The sequence below is a fragment of the Neolamprologus multifasciatus genome, chromosome 1 (assembly GCF_963576455.1).
Source record: "Neolamprologus multifasciatus chromosome 1, fNeoMul1.2, whole genome shotgun sequence".
NCBI classification, from domain to species: Eukaryota; Metazoa; Chordata; class Actinopteri; order Cichliformes; family Cichlidae; genus Neolamprologus; species Neolamprologus multifasciatus.
The window spans coordinates 20,877,207-20,899,092 of record NC_140439.1 but is presented as its reverse complement, the minus strand read 5'-3'; the positions used below and the strand labels follow the sequence as shown (position 1 = coordinate 20,899,092).

At 42.5% G+C, this 21,886-nt stretch overlaps 1 protein-coding gene across 9 annotated transcripts in view; it reads left to right on the top strand.

The window, feature by feature from the left end:
• The window catches only part of zfhx3b (zinc finger homeobox 3b), a 287,490-nt gene that overhangs the window by 211,354 nt on the left and 54,250 nt on the right, over positions 1-21,886 (top strand). For all 9 annotated transcript variants that reach the window (XM_085162836.1, XM_085162826.1, XM_085162793.1 and 6 more), the window contains one exon: positions 16,082-16,313. In XM_085162836.1, the coding sequence (XP_085018962.1) occupies positions 16,082-16,313 (232 nt within the window). The remainder of the gene's footprint in view (positions 1-16,081; positions 16,314-21,886) is intronic.

Below are 21,886 nucleotides of genomic sequence, written 5' to 3'. Positions count from 1 at the left end.
CAGTCAACAGTACCCGTAAAATTAAGGTCTGCTGAATAATTCAAACTCTGATTCTTCCTTCAGATGGCCTATCTCTGTCACAAGATAGGAATTTACTTAATTTATGCTTGTTAGGTTGGAATAGTCATGTTAAAATATTTGAACCATAAGGACTGTCTGTGTAGCTACTGTTAAAACGAGAACTCCGGGAGCCGTTAAAGTTTGGACATGAAATTGTGAGATCTGGAATGCAAATGATTATTCAAATGATCAGTGTATTAATTTGCATGCTGAAAGCATGAGGGAGAGAGAGAGCATCTTAATAAGTTATGTAAAGCAAAGTATTTTATTATTTGTTGATGTTTCAGGAGTGAGGGCATATTAATTTTGCAGTTGTAAGTCCCAGTGTGACCTAAATCTCTCTCTTTCGCTCTCACTTTCTCTAACTCTCGCTCATTCACGTGCACACAAGCACATACACACACTGCTGCCATTATCATAATAATCACACACTGTTTTCTAACAAATTTACTCCCTACTCTATATATCAGAAAGCCTCCCTATTCTTCATAGACCCATCAAATAGACTCGATATAAAAGACCTAGCCAACATGATGTCACCAGTTGGTTTGTGAAGCCTCTGTGTTATTTTGACTGCTGCCATGCTGGGGGGGTTGGAGCCAGAAGTGAACACATTGGTACAAGAGGGTGAAGTGCTACATTATTAGACAATGCTAAACCTACAAATTAATGCTATATGACCTCAGTCTCACAGAGCTGCAGACTGGTTTGTGCACATATGACAACTACTAGATGCTAGGGGAAAATGTGCATGGTGAGCTAGGTGAAATCTGTGTGGTGCAACACACAGTGCTGCACCAAAAAAACTCCCTTGTGACTGCTTTGGTTGCTAGCAGATTGCTGCTGTCATCAGTAGTTTGCATGGAAGATGCAGACTTGCTTGGCAAGTGTTTGCAGGTAGGTTGGCATCATCCATGCATCCATGTACGAGCAAGTGCAGTAATTTCTTAGCAACCAAATCATTTGCAAGGATATTTTTCGTGCAGCACCATATATGCCCTTTGCAACCCAGTTTTACGTAGCGACTACGAGCAATCTCCAGCAACCGCTTGCCAACCAGTTGAGAATGATACATTTTTCCTCAGCAACCTGTGGTTATTAATCTCCAAAAGTTGATTCTGTTCATCTGGACGTAGCGTTTTCTGGGAGAAACGTTTCGTCACTCATCCAAGTGACTTCTTCAGTGACGAAATGTTTGTCCCAGAAAACGCTACGTCCAGATGAACAGAATCAACTTTTGGAGATTAATAACCACAGGTTGCTGAGGAAAAATGTATCATTTATTTTCCTGGATGATTGAGAATGCATCAAGACGTGGTTACTAATCATTAATTAGAGTTTCACTGTTTGTGAATAATAATAATAATAACAATAAAGCACACAGCAAGCCATATTATTGGTCAGATAATCGAATTAAAAATGCTCCAGATGTCACCGACAGCACTAGCATAGTGGAATTTCCAACACTGAGACTGAGAAGATGAATGGCAACTATGATCATAAGTGGCCACACACCAAACTTTCATCCCTAATCAAATGAAAGGGTTTAAAAACCGAATGCCTCAATACAATTGAAATGAAGTTAAAAAATTAGCTATTGAGACTGTGTACATGGCTCTTTCTGGTCAGTTTTAACAAGGGAATTTTTGGGAATTGATTCACTTTTGGATCATTTTTGAGAACCGCTTTTTTTGGGCACACCTCTTTCTCTTCTTTTTTTTTTTAATGGGAGATAAAATGTCAAAGCATCTGGAGTTGTGTTAAATGGACTTAAACCATAGAATTAAGCAGTTCAACCTTGTTGAGTGAGGAGCTAAATAATGACAAACCCATCAGAACATGAAATTATGCTAAAAAAGAAAAGAGAGAGATTTCCAAACCTGCCATTTGTACTTTCTTACGGTCTTCTCTTACACATCAAATAGAGCTTATCATTCAATTTTCCTCCATTTGCAACCTTTTCTCCTTATTCATGGGCTCGATTTCTAGTCTGTGCCATCATTACCGTCTAGTTGGGTGAAAGGACAGAATAATTTGGGAATAGACTTTATGATATTTAGGATTATCTTTGATCTTAGGGGATTTTTGAATTTCTTTGAGTCATCATATTAGATTATATGTGTGTGAGTGAGGAGCCTGTGAGGCTGTGTGACTTTTGTAAAATGAGACCAGGGACTAAAATGTCTGCATGATATGAAATGGAAAAAGCATGTGTGTTGTGAATTCAGTTCAAATAATTTATCATTGAAGGAATGAGTGGCTTATAGCAGAATACTAACCATTTGTGGTGCATGTTGTTAAGAGAGATCAGTCTTTACATCTGGAAGGGAGGTTAGGGCTTTTTAAATGAGAGAGCCAGCATTGGAGTATTCCCAGTATTCAACTTAACTTTTAAATCATTAAACATGATGAAGCCATCTCCACAAAGTCAGAGGTTTATATACGAAAATCAAACACCATCTGCCATCTCTGATCAGAAGCAACAGCCATCAGGCCAGGGTTACCAAGGCAGAACAGGAAAAGCCATTAACTGCCAATCACTGCATCGATCGACAAGCCAGTCCACCACTGCCCCCCCCCAACCCCCAACCCCCTCACCCCCACCCCTGCCTGCCCCTACCCACAGACACACACGCATATGGTTCATCAGCTTTTTACTGTTTTGCTCAAACCTTGAACTTTTCGTGCACTACATGATGGGAACATTTGGTCCAGTTTGTCTCTTCTCTGCTTTAGACCGGATTATCTTTCTAATGATCTCAAGTCTAGATTGCAGGATCAACATTCTGTTCAGTTTAGATAAAGGCAGTCTGACTATTTCCTTTTTTTGTATCAGATCGGTAAATCCAATGTGTTACGAGAAGGACAGAGGAGATGCTGTTCAAAAGATTTTTCTTTCTGACCGTAGGTCGGTAATCTCCTCATTACTGAAATGCATCTCAGTAAAGTCCATTGCCCTGTCAAAGTGAGAGTGGACACTCCATTCTGCTCGATCTACCTCCACATTTTTTGGAGACAACCGATAAAAAAGGGAACTAATAGAGTCAGTGAAGGGCAAAAAGGAAAGAAGATTGATTTTTCTTTTCCCCCCCTCTTTCCATTTTTAATGGTGTCGCTAGAACTAAGGGTCATTAGAAAATATTTACCTACTTCCCAATTTAATGGAGATACTGTATATCAGAGTAATCTGGATCAAGGGTCAGGGCTGGGGGGAGCAATTAAAGCATAAAATCCAGAAGCTGAGGGCATGTTGTGTGAGTGTAAAACACACAAACAGACAGGTTAGCTAAAAGGAAGCCAAAGGCAGCACATATTGAACATGGTTGTATTAATTTATTGAGTTTTGTTACTGATGAACTAGCGATGCGTAAGTTGGGGGCACAACTTTATCCACACAGCACAAAATCCACACGCTGACATTCATTGTTTTGTTCATGGTTTGGCTCATACGATTCATTCAAACATAGCAGTTACAAGCCTGTGATAAGTGAGATATGTGCTACATGCTGCATTCGTCTCTTATTCATAGTAAATTTGCCATCTTTTCTTTTACCCAGTCTGGTTGGTTCAACCTTCTCTGGGACCACACAATAGCCAGAGACAGAACAGATATGATGGATGTGGCCTGGGGCCTATATGCTCGCTCTGCGTCTGTGGTGGCCTCATCTACACATCAGCCACAGGGGGAGGGAGAGAACGCAGCGGGGAGGGAAGGAGGGCAGAGATACAAACCAGACCAGCCATTTTCCTCATTCCGCTCATAAATATTTGTGTGGCTGATTTATAAACAGTGGAGCAAGAGAAGAGTTCAAAGTGAACTGTAATGCTTATATATAAAACCAGAGGCTTTTTTTCATGACACCGTTCTACACACCATGCTCGTACCTATTAAAGACAAAGCCATATATCACAAAGTATATTGGCAAGAGTACTGAATGGCCAGTCACACTCTAGGGCTCAAGCTTCTTCTAGTACAGACTCTAGTTCTTATAGCGTCGCCCTGCAAAACACCAGTGAATGGACTTCAGTGTGTGTTGTAGCTAAATTTCAACCTGATCCCAAACTGTATCCCTCTTGAAGTTAGTGACCTCTTAGAGGGAGTTTAAATGGCTGCAGTAATGCTGGGAAGCCATAAAAAAAAATCATAGCAATTCTGAAGACTCACGGTGTCATGGTAATCATAAATAGCTTTCATTGGCTACATGTGCTGATTCAGGCAACCAGCTGGTTAGAAGCAACACAAAAGCCAAGTCTCCTGTTAGGCAGAGAGGACGGATTGGGGTGGGGCTTGGGCCCATATGTATACATTTGGTATATACAGTGTGTATCTGTTTGCTGGGTTAGACTACAGACTTTGCACAACTTCTTGTATTCAAAAGCTAGCAGAGACGGATAACTCCCCCTATACCCCCCTACCTCCATCGTGCAATCGTATATCTCCCGCCTTACCATAGTACCCACCCCCACCATTCATCCTTGGCCTAGTGCAAATGTGAAGGGCAAGAGGTGCTCTCTTCTGCCACAAGCTTTCTCCCTGATTAATAACTCTTCTAGCTGGCAGATGCAGAGGAGCACCATGTAGATGGCTGCTCTGTGACCTCTGTGGGAGGGAGAATACTATGGGTAATAGGATAGAATAGACAGCCCCCCCCACCCCCCCCATTTGTTCACCAACAGGGAAAGACGTGCTCAATGTGGCGAAACTTGGGGATAGTTGTTGTCATATAGCCCGTCTCTCTGACAGTATGTCCGCATGTGAGTGCCTGAAGTCATCAGGCTTCTGTGTCTTTGGCAACACAGCAGCACTTTACCCAGTACTTGCATAAAACAGTTTCAAGTATGGATGTGTTCTCTTTTTTAAAGACTCCTTGAACATTTTTATTCTTGGTGTGTGTATTATGTAACGCTGTTTTGTGGAAGCTTTTTTTTCTCTGTTCTATAGCACTTCTGTGAAGTCACCTGGAAACTATATGATGGTGATCTTTTCCCACCCAGTGCTGCTATCTTTAACAGCAGCTAGATAAAGAACATTTTTTCCTGTTCATCTACCTAAATTCTGTATATACACGCTTCTGATCAGGTAAGCACTGGAGGAGGCCTATAGAGAGAGTATGGTGCAGAATGCTTTACCCCTGGTGTGTCTGAGTTTCTGTGTGGGGAGTTCAAAGTCCTGCTGAACATCAGATCAGAAGGCTGATGCTGAGTGAGGCTGACTAGCTACAGCCTGTGGTCTGGGAAGGGTTACTGAATTATTACTGATGGTTTCAGGGGTAACTGTCCGACCACAGGACTGGGGAATATTAATCATTTATTTGATTGTCCGCATGTGCTGATTAATCAATTTGAGTAGGATCTGCAGGATTAACTACCTTATTATTCCCCTGTAGGAACAGATAAGAGATAAGGCTTTAAAATATCATATTCCATTTATCATTTATTTTTAGATCCCTGCTGATGAGGGTGAAATAAAAACTGGGGTGAGATTAGGCAGAACAGCAACATGGGGAAACTGTTGGGAAGAGGATGAGAGAAGTAAAAGGAGGGAAAAAAATGTGAACTGCAGCGTTGATTATTTTTGAAAATGGGTACGAGACGTGGCTTTGTATTACTTCAAAAACTGCACAGAAAAAAAGTTGTGCAGTGAGCGAGAGAGCAGAGAGAAAGAGGGGCGGAGAGACAAGAGGAACAGGAAGTTGATGGGAAAGTGATAGCTGTCTCCACCTGGGCTCTAGCCTGAGCTGTGTGGTAAGAGAGAAGGAAAAGCAAGAGAAAGGAGGGAGCTTCTGCAGTTGAAAGTGTGCTCTGGTCTAGGTAAGTTTCACTCTCATACCAAGTATTGTTAGCTAAACTGATCCAATAAGGGCACTATTCCTGTTTACCCCACTCAATATCTATTCAGCATATAAATTCTCAATCTGCCAACTGTTTAATGTGTTATGTCATGTGGTAATGCCTTTGATTCCAACATGCCTCCGTTTGTAAATACAAGAGGCACTCAAAAGGCTGTGGTTTTCCTTACAAGCATGGCGCCCCCGGCGCTTTGGTTGGGAATGCACTGAGAGGGAGAGGGACTGAAAGAGTAAAGGAGGGAGAGCGAGAGGTGGTTAGAAACTGTACACACTTCCCGTTGCTCTTCTGCCAACCCCTCTCCCTGCTGCCTCTGGTTGCGCAGGCAGAGAGTGAGTGAGAAATGTGAGAGGGAGGAGAATATCCTCTCTCCTGGCTGCACACAGCACCATAATTATGCACTTTTCAGCAGGTTTTACCTTTAACACTTTCCTCCCGGGGTTGAGATTAGTGCGCACCATGCTTGATTTACTGCACAATTACTGAACAAGAGCTCTGTCTAATCAATAAACAGGAAGGGGAAAAGTGGTAGGCTTTGAAGTATAGTTTGAGATTTTTTGCACGATTGAGCAGTGTATATGGTGTGGAAAGTAAGGACGGCTTGGCGGCGATGCCAGGCTGTGAAATATAAGTTATATCAGCCATGCCTCTTTGCTTTACCCACTCTGCAAGTGTCTTTACAGTGCTCAGCTACTGCAGTGGGAAACAACTTTTTATGGCACAGGAGGTCAGCAGCAAATTGTGCTGGGATAATAAGAATGCGCTTCCAGAACAATATATCAAAATCAAGTCATCTCATAAACGTATGAACGATTTTCATTTTATACCCTATGTGCACACATGAGAAAGGAGATCTTGTGTGGTATCTGGCAATGCCCAGTATTAGATGTCTGTGAATGGGCAGCCAGCTCAGTGACCTCCATGATGACACTTGCTAATGGCACACGAAGTTATTTTGGGAAGCTCCAAAGACCGTTCATCATCAAGTCTTTCTGGGGCTTATAAAGCTTTCTTGCCAGCATGACCAAAGCAATAGGGCTCTCCCAATTAGTCTGGTCTTTGTTTGATTTTCAGTGATGACAACTATATCTCTGCCGTAATTATGCTGTGCTGAAAATGATGAAAGTTTAGGTTATTGATCCTCAATTGATCCCCCTGATCGAAGAGCACTTTTGTTTCTTTTTCATGGAAAATGGAGTTATTTTTCTCCCCCTCTCCCCTTTGGCTAATGAGCGACAATAACAGTGACCCTGTTAAGAAGTCCGTCTTAGCAAGGCCACAGGAAGTACAGATGGCGCTGGCTGTGTCCTTGAGGTTGGGGAGTGGGGCCACCGTATTAAGCGCTACTTTGTTTTATATTTGTCTACTTTAAAAAGGTAACAGTTTAAGCACTGATTATTGAACAATGAAGAGGAAAGTTAAAAGGATGTATGTGGCGACTCTGTTAAACGTGTTTTATAAGTGCAACTGAGAAAATAAATATCCCATATTATGGAAGTGATGGTATTGCCGTTTAGTGTTAAGCTTTTGAGTATCTACACGCAAAAAAAGTGAAATGTCAGGCTTTCTCTCATTAAAGTTGCAGCTTTTAGTTGGCAGGTGAAACTGGTGGGTGTTTGGTGTATGAATTGCTTGAAGAACACTCAACAGCAGTTTCACCGCAACAAGGTACTTCATGTTCCATGCAAATAGGCCCACATATAGAGCTATTCTGTATATTCACCTCCACTCAACCCCACTCATTAATTTTCATTTTAAGACGAGGACCTCTCAAAAGCCACATTGCTCCTTTTGTTAGTGCAGTGCTACTAATAAAGATAGCTGCATAAGACTGGGTTAAATATTGACACGGGCTGAGCACATCATCACTGTTCTTAATTAGCTGGTGTCTCTGCTGAGCTTGTGTGAGGGCAGTGCATGAACATCCAAACATTTCCCTTTACGAGATCTCAAACACCCTCTCCCCAAAACACATTTTCTATGAATTTTACATTAAAAAGGATACGGAGAAGCCAGATATATACAGTGTTACAGCTATCACAGCCTTATTGCGTAGCCTGAAGCTGTAACCAATTATGTGTTAATGAAATATTTACACTACCAAACTGAGAACGCCAGGGGTGAAAGCTAGATAATACAAGCCTGAGGAGGCTTGATTCTGTGTCTCGTCTCTCCCATTACGTCAGTGCAGAGGTGCTAAAGGAGATCAGCTAATGACAATAGACCCGGCAAGAAGAATGTCGGCACACCTGCAATTTAGCGAGCATGGCCCTCGGTCACCTGTAATGCTGTGAGGATGTTTAAGGCTCTTTTTCTGAGTCACAATGGCCGACAAGTGGGAAAAAGGATACATCACTAACACTGACACGAGATGATGGCCGTGTTTAATTTCACCACCGGAGGTCTTTATTTCTGCTGGATACTCCCTCGCCAGATCTGCATACGCTGCAGAGTGTGATGTTTGTTCTCGAAGACTAATTGTATTTGGTACAGTCCCATCCTGCTTCTTGCCGTTTCCTTCATGTACTCATGTAGGGTTCATTCTCCAAACCCTTTCATCCTTCATCTCCATCTAACAAGCTTTCTGCCTCTCATGTTCAGAGCTGCTCCTCAAGGCCACACTGCCATTGTCTGGCTGTCAAGTGACAAATGAGTAGCAGGGAGGTGTTGGAGACTTTTGTCAGCTGGACGGGTGCAGCCCTGCCTCTGCCTCTACGTACTCACACACCAGTGACCTACAGTACAGCTCCAGATCCAGATCTACTGTAGTCAGTCATCTTGTTCTCATCTAGTATTCACACTCGCTTCCATTAATAGGCCTGTAAAGCTCTCCTCAGACAACCTGAGCAGCACCTTTCATAAATTCCTGAGATATCCCTCTAAATCACACGGAACTCGTTCTATAGGAGTACAAGGGGATTCTGTTTGATTGATGGCTTTGCTTGTCTGTAGCCAAGCTTCATCAGGTACTCCTGTGGTTTGCATTGCAAACATTCACAGGAAGCACTTGAAAAAGCTGTATACGCACGGGGGTCCAACACTTGTGTAAAGCTAGATATGATTCAGATAGAAGTCTTTCATGTTGGCCCATTTTCTTAGCCAGAAGATAGGGAGTGGTTTATAGTTTAATATTAGTGGCCTCAAGACGCTGTTATTACTGCTTGCGAAGAAAACTCAAAGAATGGGGTGGGGCATTAAGAAGTTAAGTTGTTGCTTTGGGTGCCGAAAGCAGGTGTGTTTCTTTTTATTCAAAATACCTGCCTGTTTTCTGTCTCTCGTATGAAAATCACATCGCAGCCTTTTCAGGTTGCTTTAGAGATGAATATGTTCAGGTTTTGTCTCATCTTTTGTCTCACCGGCACCTGTCACAGTCAAAAGACTGAGATCAACACAAAACTATTTCTCTTCCACCCGAATGTCCTGAGTCTTTATTGTAAGAGAGTAACACTTTATGCAGTGAAACACAAAATCTGAATATTGCAGCCTGCTGTGTGCCTCCTGTTTTGCTTAAATGAAAATCAAAAACATGTTCTTCCGCAGCCCTGTACAAGTAATTATTCTCACCGCTGTCCAAAATGGAGGGTTGTTATGTTGACACAGTACTCTGGGTAATGGAGAGAAGGGCCAGGGCAGGTCCTGATTTGCCCCATTCAGCTTCCAGATGGTACCTTGCCAGTACACATGTCATCAAGTGGCTGTAATAGTTGTTTGGGTACCCCCGTAGCTCCACCCTGCTCTCGCCTCCTGCAGGCAGACTTATTGTACTGCAATTTTGGCAAGCTCCTCCCAGCATGGCTTTCATAAAAGCACCAGGAGGTTAAGCTGTTAATTAGCTACTGAAAGAGGAGGCCAACAGCTTGCTGTTAATTTGCTTTACTCTTTTTTTTTTCTTATTTGGGGATTGACATCATTTCCTGCCTGTTTTGGAGTCATTGCTGTGTGTCACAAAAGCAGGACCCAGCTCATTAAGAGGGGGAGAAATGTGTTTATCTGCCTATGATTAGAAGTGCATATTATGTATGTATAGCCATGCTTATCCAAATGTTCTTAATGAGAGAGACCCTGGACGCCAGAGTGGGGCTCCTGTGGGCATAGGCCCAGGCTCGTTATCACCGCACAGGGCATTGATCTCTCTACTGCCTGCCTGCTTACTTATCCTCCTCCTCCTCCTTTTTCAAAGACAGTGAGTCGCACATGAATTATGTGGACACATTGATCAGCTGATTGAGAGCTATTGTTTAGAGCCCTGGGTCATTATTGAAGGAGGGATTACCCGATTCTTGTTTTGTGTGTGTGCATGTGGGAGAGTGTATTACTCAGCTCCTTGTCACAGCACATACTCCCCTTGGCTCACCTTAGATTTGCAATGGCTGCACAAAAGTGCACACACTCTTACACACAGAGCACATACAGCAGCCTACATAATCAACATGGCCCAAATGACTGCCTGCATTGATTACCTTCCCTCTGCAATTATGTTCCCATTGTTTACTTTCTAGCATCTTACTCATTCAAATGGAATTCAATAATTATTGCTTTATTTAATGTTAAAGTAAGTAAGAGTGGTGGGTGTGGAACACCAGTAGCTGCATTGTCTTTAAGTGTCTCCATGACCCCTCCCAAGCTACTTTGTTTTATAGGCCCATGTTAAGTCATCCTCTCCAAGGACACCTACAGTGATCCATCTTTACTTTGCTGCCCCCACTTACGACACAGAGGTCCGTTTTGTTTCTCCCTTCCCTCCCAGAGACAAATATGCAGCCTGGTTTTATTCACCGGTAGTGATGGATCATTTCTACAGCAAGACAGTAGAGGAAGCAACTTAGCACATTATGGGCTTTGAGACAGAGGGACAGGATGCAGACGAGGGTTGGCAGGTATTAAAGAGTAAAGGAAAAGAAAGGACGAGGGTGGAGATGAGGTTCAGGAAGCAGTAGGTATGCAGTTTGGCCTGGAATACACAGTCCCCTTAAGCCACAACCTAACTCTTAGGCATGTTGCAACTTGCAGTGGCTAATTCAAAGCAGCCACCACACTTGGCACCCAGTGGGGCCTGTGGTTGGAACTGTTGTTCGTGCTGCTGGCAATCGGGGAAATCACAGGCCAAACTACGAGCACTCACTGACTCCAGTCACAGTCGCTCTCCTTTTCTTTGCTGAATAACCTGCTTCTATTCTAGGGGAATCCCAGAATGCAGATTCACGAAGTTCCCAACAAATCTGCACATCTACAAGTATACTTTGGCTTGGGAGGAAAAGGGTCATCTATTTTGAAAAACTTAAACTTAATCCAAATTTACATAATCTGTTTTAAATTTAAATTAAACTTTAAGATTCAGATGTCAGTTTTGGCCAACTGCTTTTTAAACTAATCACTTCATATATTTACACATTGAGATGGCCTGGAAATATCTTGAAAACACTCAGCCTTAAGTATCGTACAGCTACAAAAAACTGCTTTTTATTTACACATTCTGACATGAAGCGGGATTTTGTCATTCCCAGACTTTGATATTATGAAGCCCAAATGTTCAATGATTTAATATTGTCAGCCTGCATTCATAAAAATGCAGGTAACAGTCTCCATTCCTCTGAAGGTTGTCCTCCTGAAGAGCGACGTGAGTATTGACCTAATCGGCTTATCCACTTGACATCCATATTGGAACTTTTTGTTTATTTTTCTTCTTAGTCTTCTTTTTCTTGTTTGCATTAGGCATGCCGGATGCTATACTTTAAAAAAAAAAAAAAAAAAAAAAATTTTATGGTAATCACAAAGCTTTGGTCTATTTGGACAAGAAAATCCTACCTCCAGCCCCAGACCAGTTTTGAGTCCTGCAAAGTGTTTGTGCTGCTGTGCAACACTTTTTCTCACTAAGAGCAGATTCTTCGGTTGTCAAAACACCTGATACTAGTTGAAGGTTAGGCACAGGTTATCTAGTTGCCTCGATGAAGAAGCGATAGCACAAGGTGATTTTATCATCCCTTTGCCTTTAGTTGCTTTTTCAACCCAACCGGCACATTTCATTGTCTCCATTCAGAGTGTAATACAATTACTTCACTGATTGGAATTTTTGCATTGTTTTTGCTATATTTGAATAACAAAAAAAGCCCCCCCAAAAAATAAAAAATACCCCAATAATAACTTCTGTGATTTAAAGGACCTAATCTTATCATAGATCTGCTCTGCTGGAGTGCTGTGCACTGCATTGCTTCAGGTGTGAATTGCAGTTTAAACCATGAAGCACGCACGCACACAATCATGCATACACACAAACACACACACACAGACAAGAGCTTTTAGTACAGAGAATCAGGGAGACAATTACAAAGCAATATCCAAGCAGATACTCACCAGCTCTCTCACAGAGGGAATTTGGCAGCTCTCTTAGAATTGATAGCTATTTAGCTCACAGATAGTCATCTGTTTTAATGCATTAATTTTGTATTAACAGCACTGCCAAATTTAATGTTGGAAATTAGTGTATGATCATAATGGTATACGGCTGTGTGTGTTTGTGTGTGCGTATTTGTGCGTGTTTGTATGCGTACATTTTTGATTCTCTTTTTGTCTATACTTTTGTATGTGTTGTTACGTGTACAAGTTGTATTATACGGCTCCTTTGGGAGCCATTCTTTGGAATTACCGGCTTTCTGTCTCCCTTCCACCCTTCCAGTAATGCCCACCTCCATCTTGTGCTAGCTGGACTCTCTCTGCAACCACACTGTTTTGTGTTAAAGGTCCACTTTTACTTTGCATTTAAGTGGATGGAAATGCAGATGTATGCAGTGCTCTGGGTGGGTGGTGAAACTGATACAGGCATGCGTTGCCCACTCAGAGGGCAAGGTGCACTGTAGAGTTGTGAGAGAGAGGATGGGGTGGTGCTCACACCGCCCCTGTCCCTCTTTACCTGAAAAAGCACCGAGCACTGCTTCAGCCTCCACAGCAAGAGGTAAGGTGCTCCATCGAAGAGAGAGGCTTAAAAAAACGATGACTACATTTCATTTTTCACTGTAACAGCTGCTACTGTACAATGTGAAGCTTCAGAAAGCTCGCTTATTTAGCTGTTTTATTAGTTGCGGTTTTGTAGCACTTTCATTGCCTTTAATCGTGTTTAAAAATCTCCCAATCACTGCTGCAATATTTTTAATATGTTATTATATAGGCAGCCACAAACACTCGCCCAGCTGAATCTCCTATATAACTGCTGTAAATTCCTAGACAGTTCAGTGGTATTGAATCCATGCCACTGACCCAGCCAGATTCCCCCCATTATGCTCCACAGCTCCCCTGTAGTTGGGGCCTTGATAGGGCAGTTAGAAACCTAAGAGCCAGGCAGACCAACTCCTCCCAACCCAACATGACTTTTTCATTAAGCTGCCAAATTCCTGCACTCCAGTTGGAGGTGATTTATCAACTGGGGGCTTCATTGCAGGTTCATAGGAAACAGACATAGGCCCTGTCTCATACATTATTATGTTTCACATTCAAAGTGTATATGCATGTGTGCACACAATCGGAAAAGAAGCTGGCCCGCAAGCGCACTTTGTCCAAGCAGTTTGTACAGTTAGATAGATCATAGTCTATCACGCAATCAATATTAGAGAAAGTGTGAAATAATCAAATGCGCATTGTTGTTCATTGGTCAAAAGTATTTTTTTACACCATCGTCCTCTCCCTAATACTGAATGAGCGGCGACCACCTCACTCTCCTCTCTTGTTCACGAGCTCTGTAAAGGTCTCCAGACTGCTTTGGGTCATGGCCAATATAAGAGATGGGGAAAGTGTTGGTTTACAGGTGTAACCATTTGACATTGTAGACAGAGCTACAAACAACGGGGCTAGCCAGATCTGGCCCTGTTGAGGACATCTTCCTGGCCAGTCGAGGTTTATAGTGAATTATGGCTGATTCTGGGGCAGGCAGTCTCAGGTTCACTCCTATATAAACCCTGTGCTTTTTATGGGAAGCTGTAAAACTCCCAGGACTTTTTTTTTCTGCCTCACGAGACTAGCTTTGAAGTCTTGGTCAGGTGCTGTCACTTTTTTAAAAACTGGTTTTCTTGCAGATTTTTGGAGCCTTGAGTCATTTGCAGCAAGAGCTCCTTTTTTAAACTTCAAGACATCTGCTATGACTAAAAGAAATTTGATTGATTTGATGTCATCTATAACCAAATCTGTCTCTCAGATTTCTCTCTGCCTTAGTCCTGATGCAATATTTGTGCACAGAGGAAAAGGAGGAAAAGGAGGAACCCCCCCCCCCCCCCCAATATCCAGCAACACCTATTCATGACATCATGGATGGCTTAAAACGAGGCGAGAAAGGAGAGCACACAGAGCTTTTTACAATCACCTAATAACTCTATTACACTGAGCCGTGGGGCTCACAAAGAGGAAAAAAAAACCCTCCTATTCCTTTTCCTGGAAGCAGTGTCTTAATGCACATTTTAGGTGTAGAAGTGAGAAATATGAAGCCAAAGAGAATGAAACACAATAGCTCAGAAAACCCCATAGCAATATTAGAATATTGCCAGAAAATTAAACATTAGGAGAAAGGGACAAGAGCTTTTTAGGGAGGCATAATATTGTTATGACTTTTTTTTTCGCCAGCCTGTCAACACCTGATTTAGAAGTAATGTGGTTAAATGTGTAATGTTTCCATTGCTTTTATGTCTTCCAGCCAGCCAAACAGGCCGTCTAGTGCAGGAGAGGATAGTTCAGTGTCTTCTTGATGAATGGTTTATAAAGGGAAACTGACACATAGAAGATAATACTGTTTGAATGTATAAAAATGGTATAGGTGAACGTCAAGGTTAATTTTCTTCAGTGCATTTTGCCTGGTTAAAGAAACAATGTACAGGATTTTCTTTAAAAAAATTATATATAGTGTTGTGTTTACAAAGTAAATGACAGTTGAAGCATATTATAGCTTTAAAAATGAGCAGAAATACCTTTCAGTGTATCCAGTAGTGTTTCATCATTATTTTGGCCTTCGTTGAACAGCTGTTTCACTTGTACTGTATGTACTAAAAGGTATATATTCATCCACAATCTCTCTGCATAAGACACTCTGCATTTTACAATTATTTAGTTGTACTCTCTCAGCATGCCTCACAGGAGACACAGGTGCCAATAAGATCAGAGGAAAGAGAGGAAAACTTTTGGTGATTGACATCGATTGCAGCCACAGAAATCCACAGCGAGACTGCAGAGTTTGATATAAGAAACAGCACGTGACAGGCATGACACAAGTAGCCATGCGTGGTCTGGGGCTTTTATTGTAAACATCCAGCAACAATCAGTGTGATGCTTTAGGATAATGGTCAATAACTCTGTTGCTCGCACCAGGTTCAGACATATTGTGTTGGCATTGCATCATTGATTGAGCCATGCAGGAGGTAATTAGACTGGAGCCTGGTGATGTGACAAGAGATTGTTGTGGCATGGTGTCACTATAGGGTGTTGTGCATGTTGTGACTCTGTGGAGAGTGGGTGAAAGCTGGACCAGGCGTGCTGTGGAGCCTTGGAGGAAGTGCTGGGGTTGACAGGTCAATACTGATGCTGATTTCCTGTCCTCTGAAGGTTGTCCTCCTGTTGTGGAATGTTTCATTTTCCCTCAGTCCCCCTCCTGCCTCACCACCGGCTGGCTTTGCCTCTCTTTTTCTATGAGAGAGTGAGGATTTAACTCACCATGATCAATATTTAGTATCCCATGCGTGAAACAGGCAGATGTTTGGAGTTTCCTTTTCAGAGACGGGAAGCTTCTGTTGAGTGAAGGGGATCAATGCTTCCTTCCGTCTGTGAGGCTGTAGACCCGCGGCTTCTGAAGGGTGGCTGATGCGATTCCTGCCCGCCCTTGGGCCCCTGAGATTTGCGTGCCTCCCAGGCCTCTCCTGTCCTGTTAGCCCACTGATACAGACACTCACGCAGACAAGTGTGCAGTCCAAACAGTTGTCCTGAAGTGGAAGAGGTCTGGATGTTAAACAACAGGGCTGTGATTGGGAATTGATTTGTTCATTTGCCAACTGTGTGAGTGAAAGTGAGTCGGTGGTGCCTAGCCAGCTATCTGCCATCTACAATAACTTCTTTCTCTCTCTCTTTTCCTCTCGATCTCTCTCTTTCCCTGTGTTCCTTTCCATCTCTATCTTTCCCCTCTCTCTCGCTCGTTCGCCTCCCACAGCACCTGCAGCAGCACGAAAACGCGGTGGAGGGTGATGCCTGCTACTACCATTGTGTGCTGTGCAACTACTCGACCAAGGCCAAGCTCAACCTGATCCAGCATGTGCGCTCTATGAAGCACCAACGCAGTGAGAGCCTCAGGAAGCTTCAGCGCTTGCAGAAGGGCCTGCCAGAGGAGGAGGAGGACCTCAGCTCCATCTTTACCATCCGCAAATGCCCTTCTTCAGATACAGGTCAGAACATGCCCCTGGGGCTTGCTTTTAGTGTCTCTTTATGGTACTTTTTTTTTTTTTTTTTACTTTCTTGATGTCTTTGCCTACACATGTGTGTCTTGCACACAATTACGCATTCACATGCTCAATTGAGAAGCTTTTTTTTTACCTAAGTCATTAACAATTTGCATTCACAATTGTTCAAAGGCTTCCCACTTTCACGCAAAATTCCTCATAGACTAAATGTGACCATTAATAGATATGTTTCCAAATTAAATTAAGTTTTTTTTTGTTTGCCTTTTTGTTTCATTTGCTCTTAGTTTACTCTGAAATGATGAAGACGCTCAGCCATAACTTATATGCATGGGCACTACACTTGTTTGTACATTTAGACTTTTTTACGCGTACAGAACTGTGTGACACAATACTCAACAATAGATGCCAGTACAACTTTAGTCTTCCGTTGTAGTTGCGATTTACTATGCTTTACGTAAAATGTTCCTACTAAGCCAACGTTGTGCAGCGAGAACAGAAGCCATTAAAGACACATTGAGGCAAAGCATTAGGGTGAAGGCTGAACAACAGGAGCAGATGCAACAAGAAGAACCCCCCCCCCCCAAAAAAAAAAAACAAAAAACACACACACACAGACTCCACCACAACAACAGTTGCATGGCTGAAACAAAGTGCCTCAATTGCCCATTTATTATGGACTGATTAGGAAGAGTGAGCTGTGGTCAATTAACACTCTTTCTTAGTAGAGATTTGGTTTTCTAATCACTTTAACTCCTGTGCCCTGACAAAGGGGCTCTATTGTGTGTCCTTCCAAGAGGGAACCATTACTTCCCTCGCACACATACTCGCTGTCTGTGTTATGTAGGAGGAAAAAAAAAAAAGGCCAGCCTGTGAAGACGCTTTGTTCCAAGGAGGCAGGGATAATGAAGCCAGCAGCCGGGAAATTGCGCAAAAGGCAGTCACAGATCTGAAGCAAATCATTAGAGAACATATTTAGCCGAGCAATTAGGGACAATTAAGCTTTCTGCTCGCTGCACTCCAAATATGTTAATGACTACAGTACAGTGGACAAGCGAACATGCAAGGCAAGAGGAAGGGCCATTTAGGTTAAAAGGGGTGGGGGGTTGGGATCTTTTTTCTTCTTTTTTTTTCCAGACAGGAGGAGTTGTTTTGCTCTTTGCAAATAAATGTGTTTTCTGTTTTTCAGTAGATGCAGTGTTTATGATTCGTTTTTTTTTTTCTTCACCTCTTTTAAGCTTTCATGTTTCCGATGCCCGTGTTTGTGCCAGGATGAAGGATCTTAGGTTAGGCAAAGTGTCCCTGCAGCGGGGCTGCGTGTGCACGGTATCATTACATGTACACACACGTCAGCAGTGGTTGCTGTCTTGCAGAGCTTCATCAAATTACAGCAACTCTCACTTACTCAAAAAGACCACTGGTATTTAACAGATTCAAGAATTTAAAAACAAGAACAAGTTTTTCAAAAAGTTGTAGAGTGTGTTTTGGTGACGATGAAGCTTGATTATCGGGATGGACGTTAATGCAATTTCTTGTTATTATTTAGGCTCTAACGTTGTGTAGTATTGTTGTTTAGCTTGTGGGATGTTACTCGTTCTATTCCTTGACAGCTAACCATGTACAAACGAGATCTTTTAGGTGGAAGGCAGTGTGTAAAAACTGAGCATCTTGATCACATTACTACTTTAATGATCAGAGCTCTTTGTCTATAATCGTTAACTTTAAAATTGCTGACTCCACACCCCTCACTTCTGCCGTTTCACACCGCAAAAGCATCAGCTGTGCTGGACTGCCAGCCCCACCTCTCAGCTAGGATTGAGCCATTCCCAGTGTAATATTTAATTTCCTCTTCTTTAGCTCTTCTGTGGCACAGGGCTCTTTTTGTGGTTGAGGCATACTTGCTAAAGTGGTGGAACATTCCCTGGTTTGTTAAAACAAAGTTGCCCCTGGATTTCTGGGTCACCTAGACAGTAATTCCCTTGCCTGCTGCTGTTCTGTGATCCTGCGAGGGCTTTCTCTGCTGGGTTAGGTGCTGGGCTTGTTGCGTTTCTGGGTTTGTTGCCAGAACATATGAAATTTGTCCCACCTCCCCCCGTTTCAAACAAAGCAAAAAAAATCCCTCAGTTCTGTGATCAAAGACATGTCAGCGTTACACAAAGGTGGGATGCAATGGTAGTCTGGCACAACTCTTACATAATAATTTCTTTTGGCTAATTATGTTGAAGTTGCCTGTTAAGTTGCTATGACAGCAGTGCAGTAAATTTAGGCTGCCCTCACATGTGATCTGGAGTGTTTTACAACTTTGCATATCCATGTTCTTTATGAGGATGCAGCAAACACTGACTGCTGGGATTTATTGCCACAAATCTCCTCCGGGCTGAATGTCCAAGGAGAGCAAGGGCAGCAGAAATTAGGTTTCTTTTTAATTAGACTAACACGGGGATAAAAAGCCTGCATTGTTTTAATTCTTGCCCATACTATAAATGTGCTGCTTAGGCATTTTGCTCTGTGGCCCCACCTCCATTTGTCTTCTTTAACCCTTTATGTATGGCGAAACAAAGAAGGTCTCAGAGGGACCCCAACCCCACACAGCTGCCCTGTGTGCAGAGAACAAAGCTCAGCACTGACTTGAACCAGTGCACTACTTTCTTTTTTTTAAGAATAGCAGCTGGCATATTTACATAAAGATAAAATAGAAAAGATATAGGGATGAAACTGAAAACTGAAGATGTTTAAAATTCCCATCAAGTGTTCAGTTATGAAGAGAGTCATAACAGCAAATATATCTTATGATACTACAGAGAAACAGGTGAAACCAAGAGTGGTTTGTAGGTGTTTAGAGTTATTGTTGACAGCTGTCAGTGTAAAGAATCAGGTTGTACAAGTGTCCAGGAGAAGCTAATACACAGAGGAAACTCCCAAACGGATGCAGAGGAATTTGGGGAGCTTGTGTTGGAGAGATATGATGACCCTATTTCTTATGAATGATGTTCACCGGGGCATGTAACTCAGTGACACATTTAGGTTTCTCATTTTTAACAACTAAAATTATTTTTAAGCATAGAGCAAAATGAGATCATGCCTTTTAATAGGGGCAAAATTAAATTGAGCTGATGGGTAAATGTCCTTCTGTGCAAGGGGTTAGTGTTTGCTTTAGGTCTGTGCGTGAATGGAAGAGATTCAGAAGAGAGTGTTTTATAAGGGTAAAAAGTGAGTGTTTCTCACTTGTAGAGAGTTTGCAGTGAGTTTATGTATGTGCGTGGTGGAGGCAGAGATGGAAAACAAACGTAGCTGACAGTGTGGATTAGCTCCTGCTGTAAATCTGCTTCAGTCACAGATGGCGGGCCCTTGATCGCTGGGCTGTGACGGCTTGGCTCTCATCGCAGGAGGAAATCCCTGTCTGTGAGCCTAGGAGGCTGAGAAGGAGAAGGCTGGGGCTGGGGCCACCTGGGCAGTCACCAGTCATTGTCTCCCGTCTGTTTGGACACAGAGACCTGGGTATTCGAGGGCGAAGACTGATTTGGGGAGGGGTTATCTCACTTTAACTCTGCGCTTGATTTCTCTGCCACTTCATAACTGCTTGAAAATGGTACATAAACCTCCGGTTTGGATCAGTGTTACTTTCAATGACCAGTTTGAGAAACTGGGCAGGGAGCTGCGTGCTTTAATAAATGGAAATGAGACAAGAGGATGCATACAAATTACTGCATAATAGTGGTATCCAGTATGAGATCCATTGCTTGTTTCGCTAAAAGGGGTGCACTTTCAGGGTCACACACCTAATAGCAAGGCCCATCCTGACAACAGAGCCATTTCTCTTCCCTCCCCACATGCCTCCCTTTCTACCTCATGCATAATTCTTGAGACAGTCAGAAAATGCTGGAAAATACACAATGGTGTGGGAAATGCTCTGATAGAGCAAAGGTGCTCATATTTTAGGGTTTGCCAAACACTGTGGAGCTCACCTTGAGATTTAATGATGGGAGATAGTATGTTGACATCCTGTCTGTCAAATTACTACCATGTGTTCAGAATGCATATTACTGATCTTTATATATATATGTATATATATGTGTATATATATATATATATATGTATATGTTTTTCATAGGATTTTACCATCTACTGCTATCAAACTATAACCATCTTCACATCCAGCGGCGAACTTACTGCTATTAAAGCTACGTAAAATCAGAGGTGAGCCTGGCCACGCTCTGATGGCATGCAATGGCTATGGTCAGAGCTTTTGCTCCCCACAGGCAAGAGCAAAACAGACGGTAGCCATTCCTGGAATGTCCTTCTTTATTCATGCTTGTTAAAATGCAAAGTAAACCTTTCCAGAAACAGGATATTATAGCCCCTAACCACCAGACCCTTTCTACATGCCACATTATGGCCAATCTAAAAGTAAGTTGTATAGACAGACACTGCTGCAATGCGCTTTTAATAAAGGCTGTTATTGCCTGGTGATGCAGAGTGGATATGAGGATGAGGGCTGTGCAGGCCTGGATGAGCAGGGCCCCAGAGGGCCCACAGCTCAGTCAGGCCTCTGTCAGTCGCCTGCCTTCTAATCCCTGTCCGAAGGGCATCTAGGCAGCAAAGGAAATTGTTTGCTGTCTGCAAAACGTGCCAGGAAATTCATAAATGCATTACTTTTCATTTTGAAAATATTACAAAAGACTAGACATTTATTAAAAAGCCAAAATGATGGCTTTATAGATTTTCCAGTTGTATTTTAGAATTCATGACCCTGCTGCTCAAACTAACACAAGGAAGTCCTTTCTTTCCCTGTGCCCCCTGCTTTACAGGCTTGGTATGAATTCATCTCCTGGCTCATCCTGTAATAGCAAATTGACCAGAAAGCCGCAACTCTATTCTGGGATAGGCTGTGAATAAAAATGTCTGGTGACTGAACCATCGTTCGTGTAAATACTAGTTAGCTTTCCCCTCAGGCTGGAAGTTGGGTAAAGTCTGACTCCTGGTGTGCCACTCGGTCCAATACATCTGGCTTTGTGGCAGCATAAAGTTCAAAGATGAGCGTTTACATAAAAATGAGATTATCAGAAAAGTGATGAATCCTATTAGGACAGACTGAGTCATGTTAAGACACCAAAAGCAAGTGGCCCTCAAAAGCGCAATACAAACCTTTTAATGAAGCAGTCGTACTGTGAGACTTTCACACATTAGTTCACTTTAGTCCACCTTGTCTGTGCTTTGTATGTTTTGCACCCTGCGTGTTAGTTATGTTACGTGAGTGTAACTATGCGCCAGATTTTATTGTGCAAACTTGCATAACCATAAACGAGCACACACATAGGTGTCCACACTGAAAGTCAGGCCGTGTGGGTGCAAGAGGCTCTCCCTGTCATCAAGCCCATTTTCAGAGCAGGCCGGCAGCACATTATAATATTGGTTTCCCTCTCTCTTGTCATTACCACACACTCTCCTTGAAAGCTGATCCAAAAGATAGACAGTCCATCAGGAGAGAGTCATCTCATTTGTACTTACTAAACGTGTTAATGAGTTCTATTTTCAGGCCTAGAGCCTTTGCTGCTGGATAT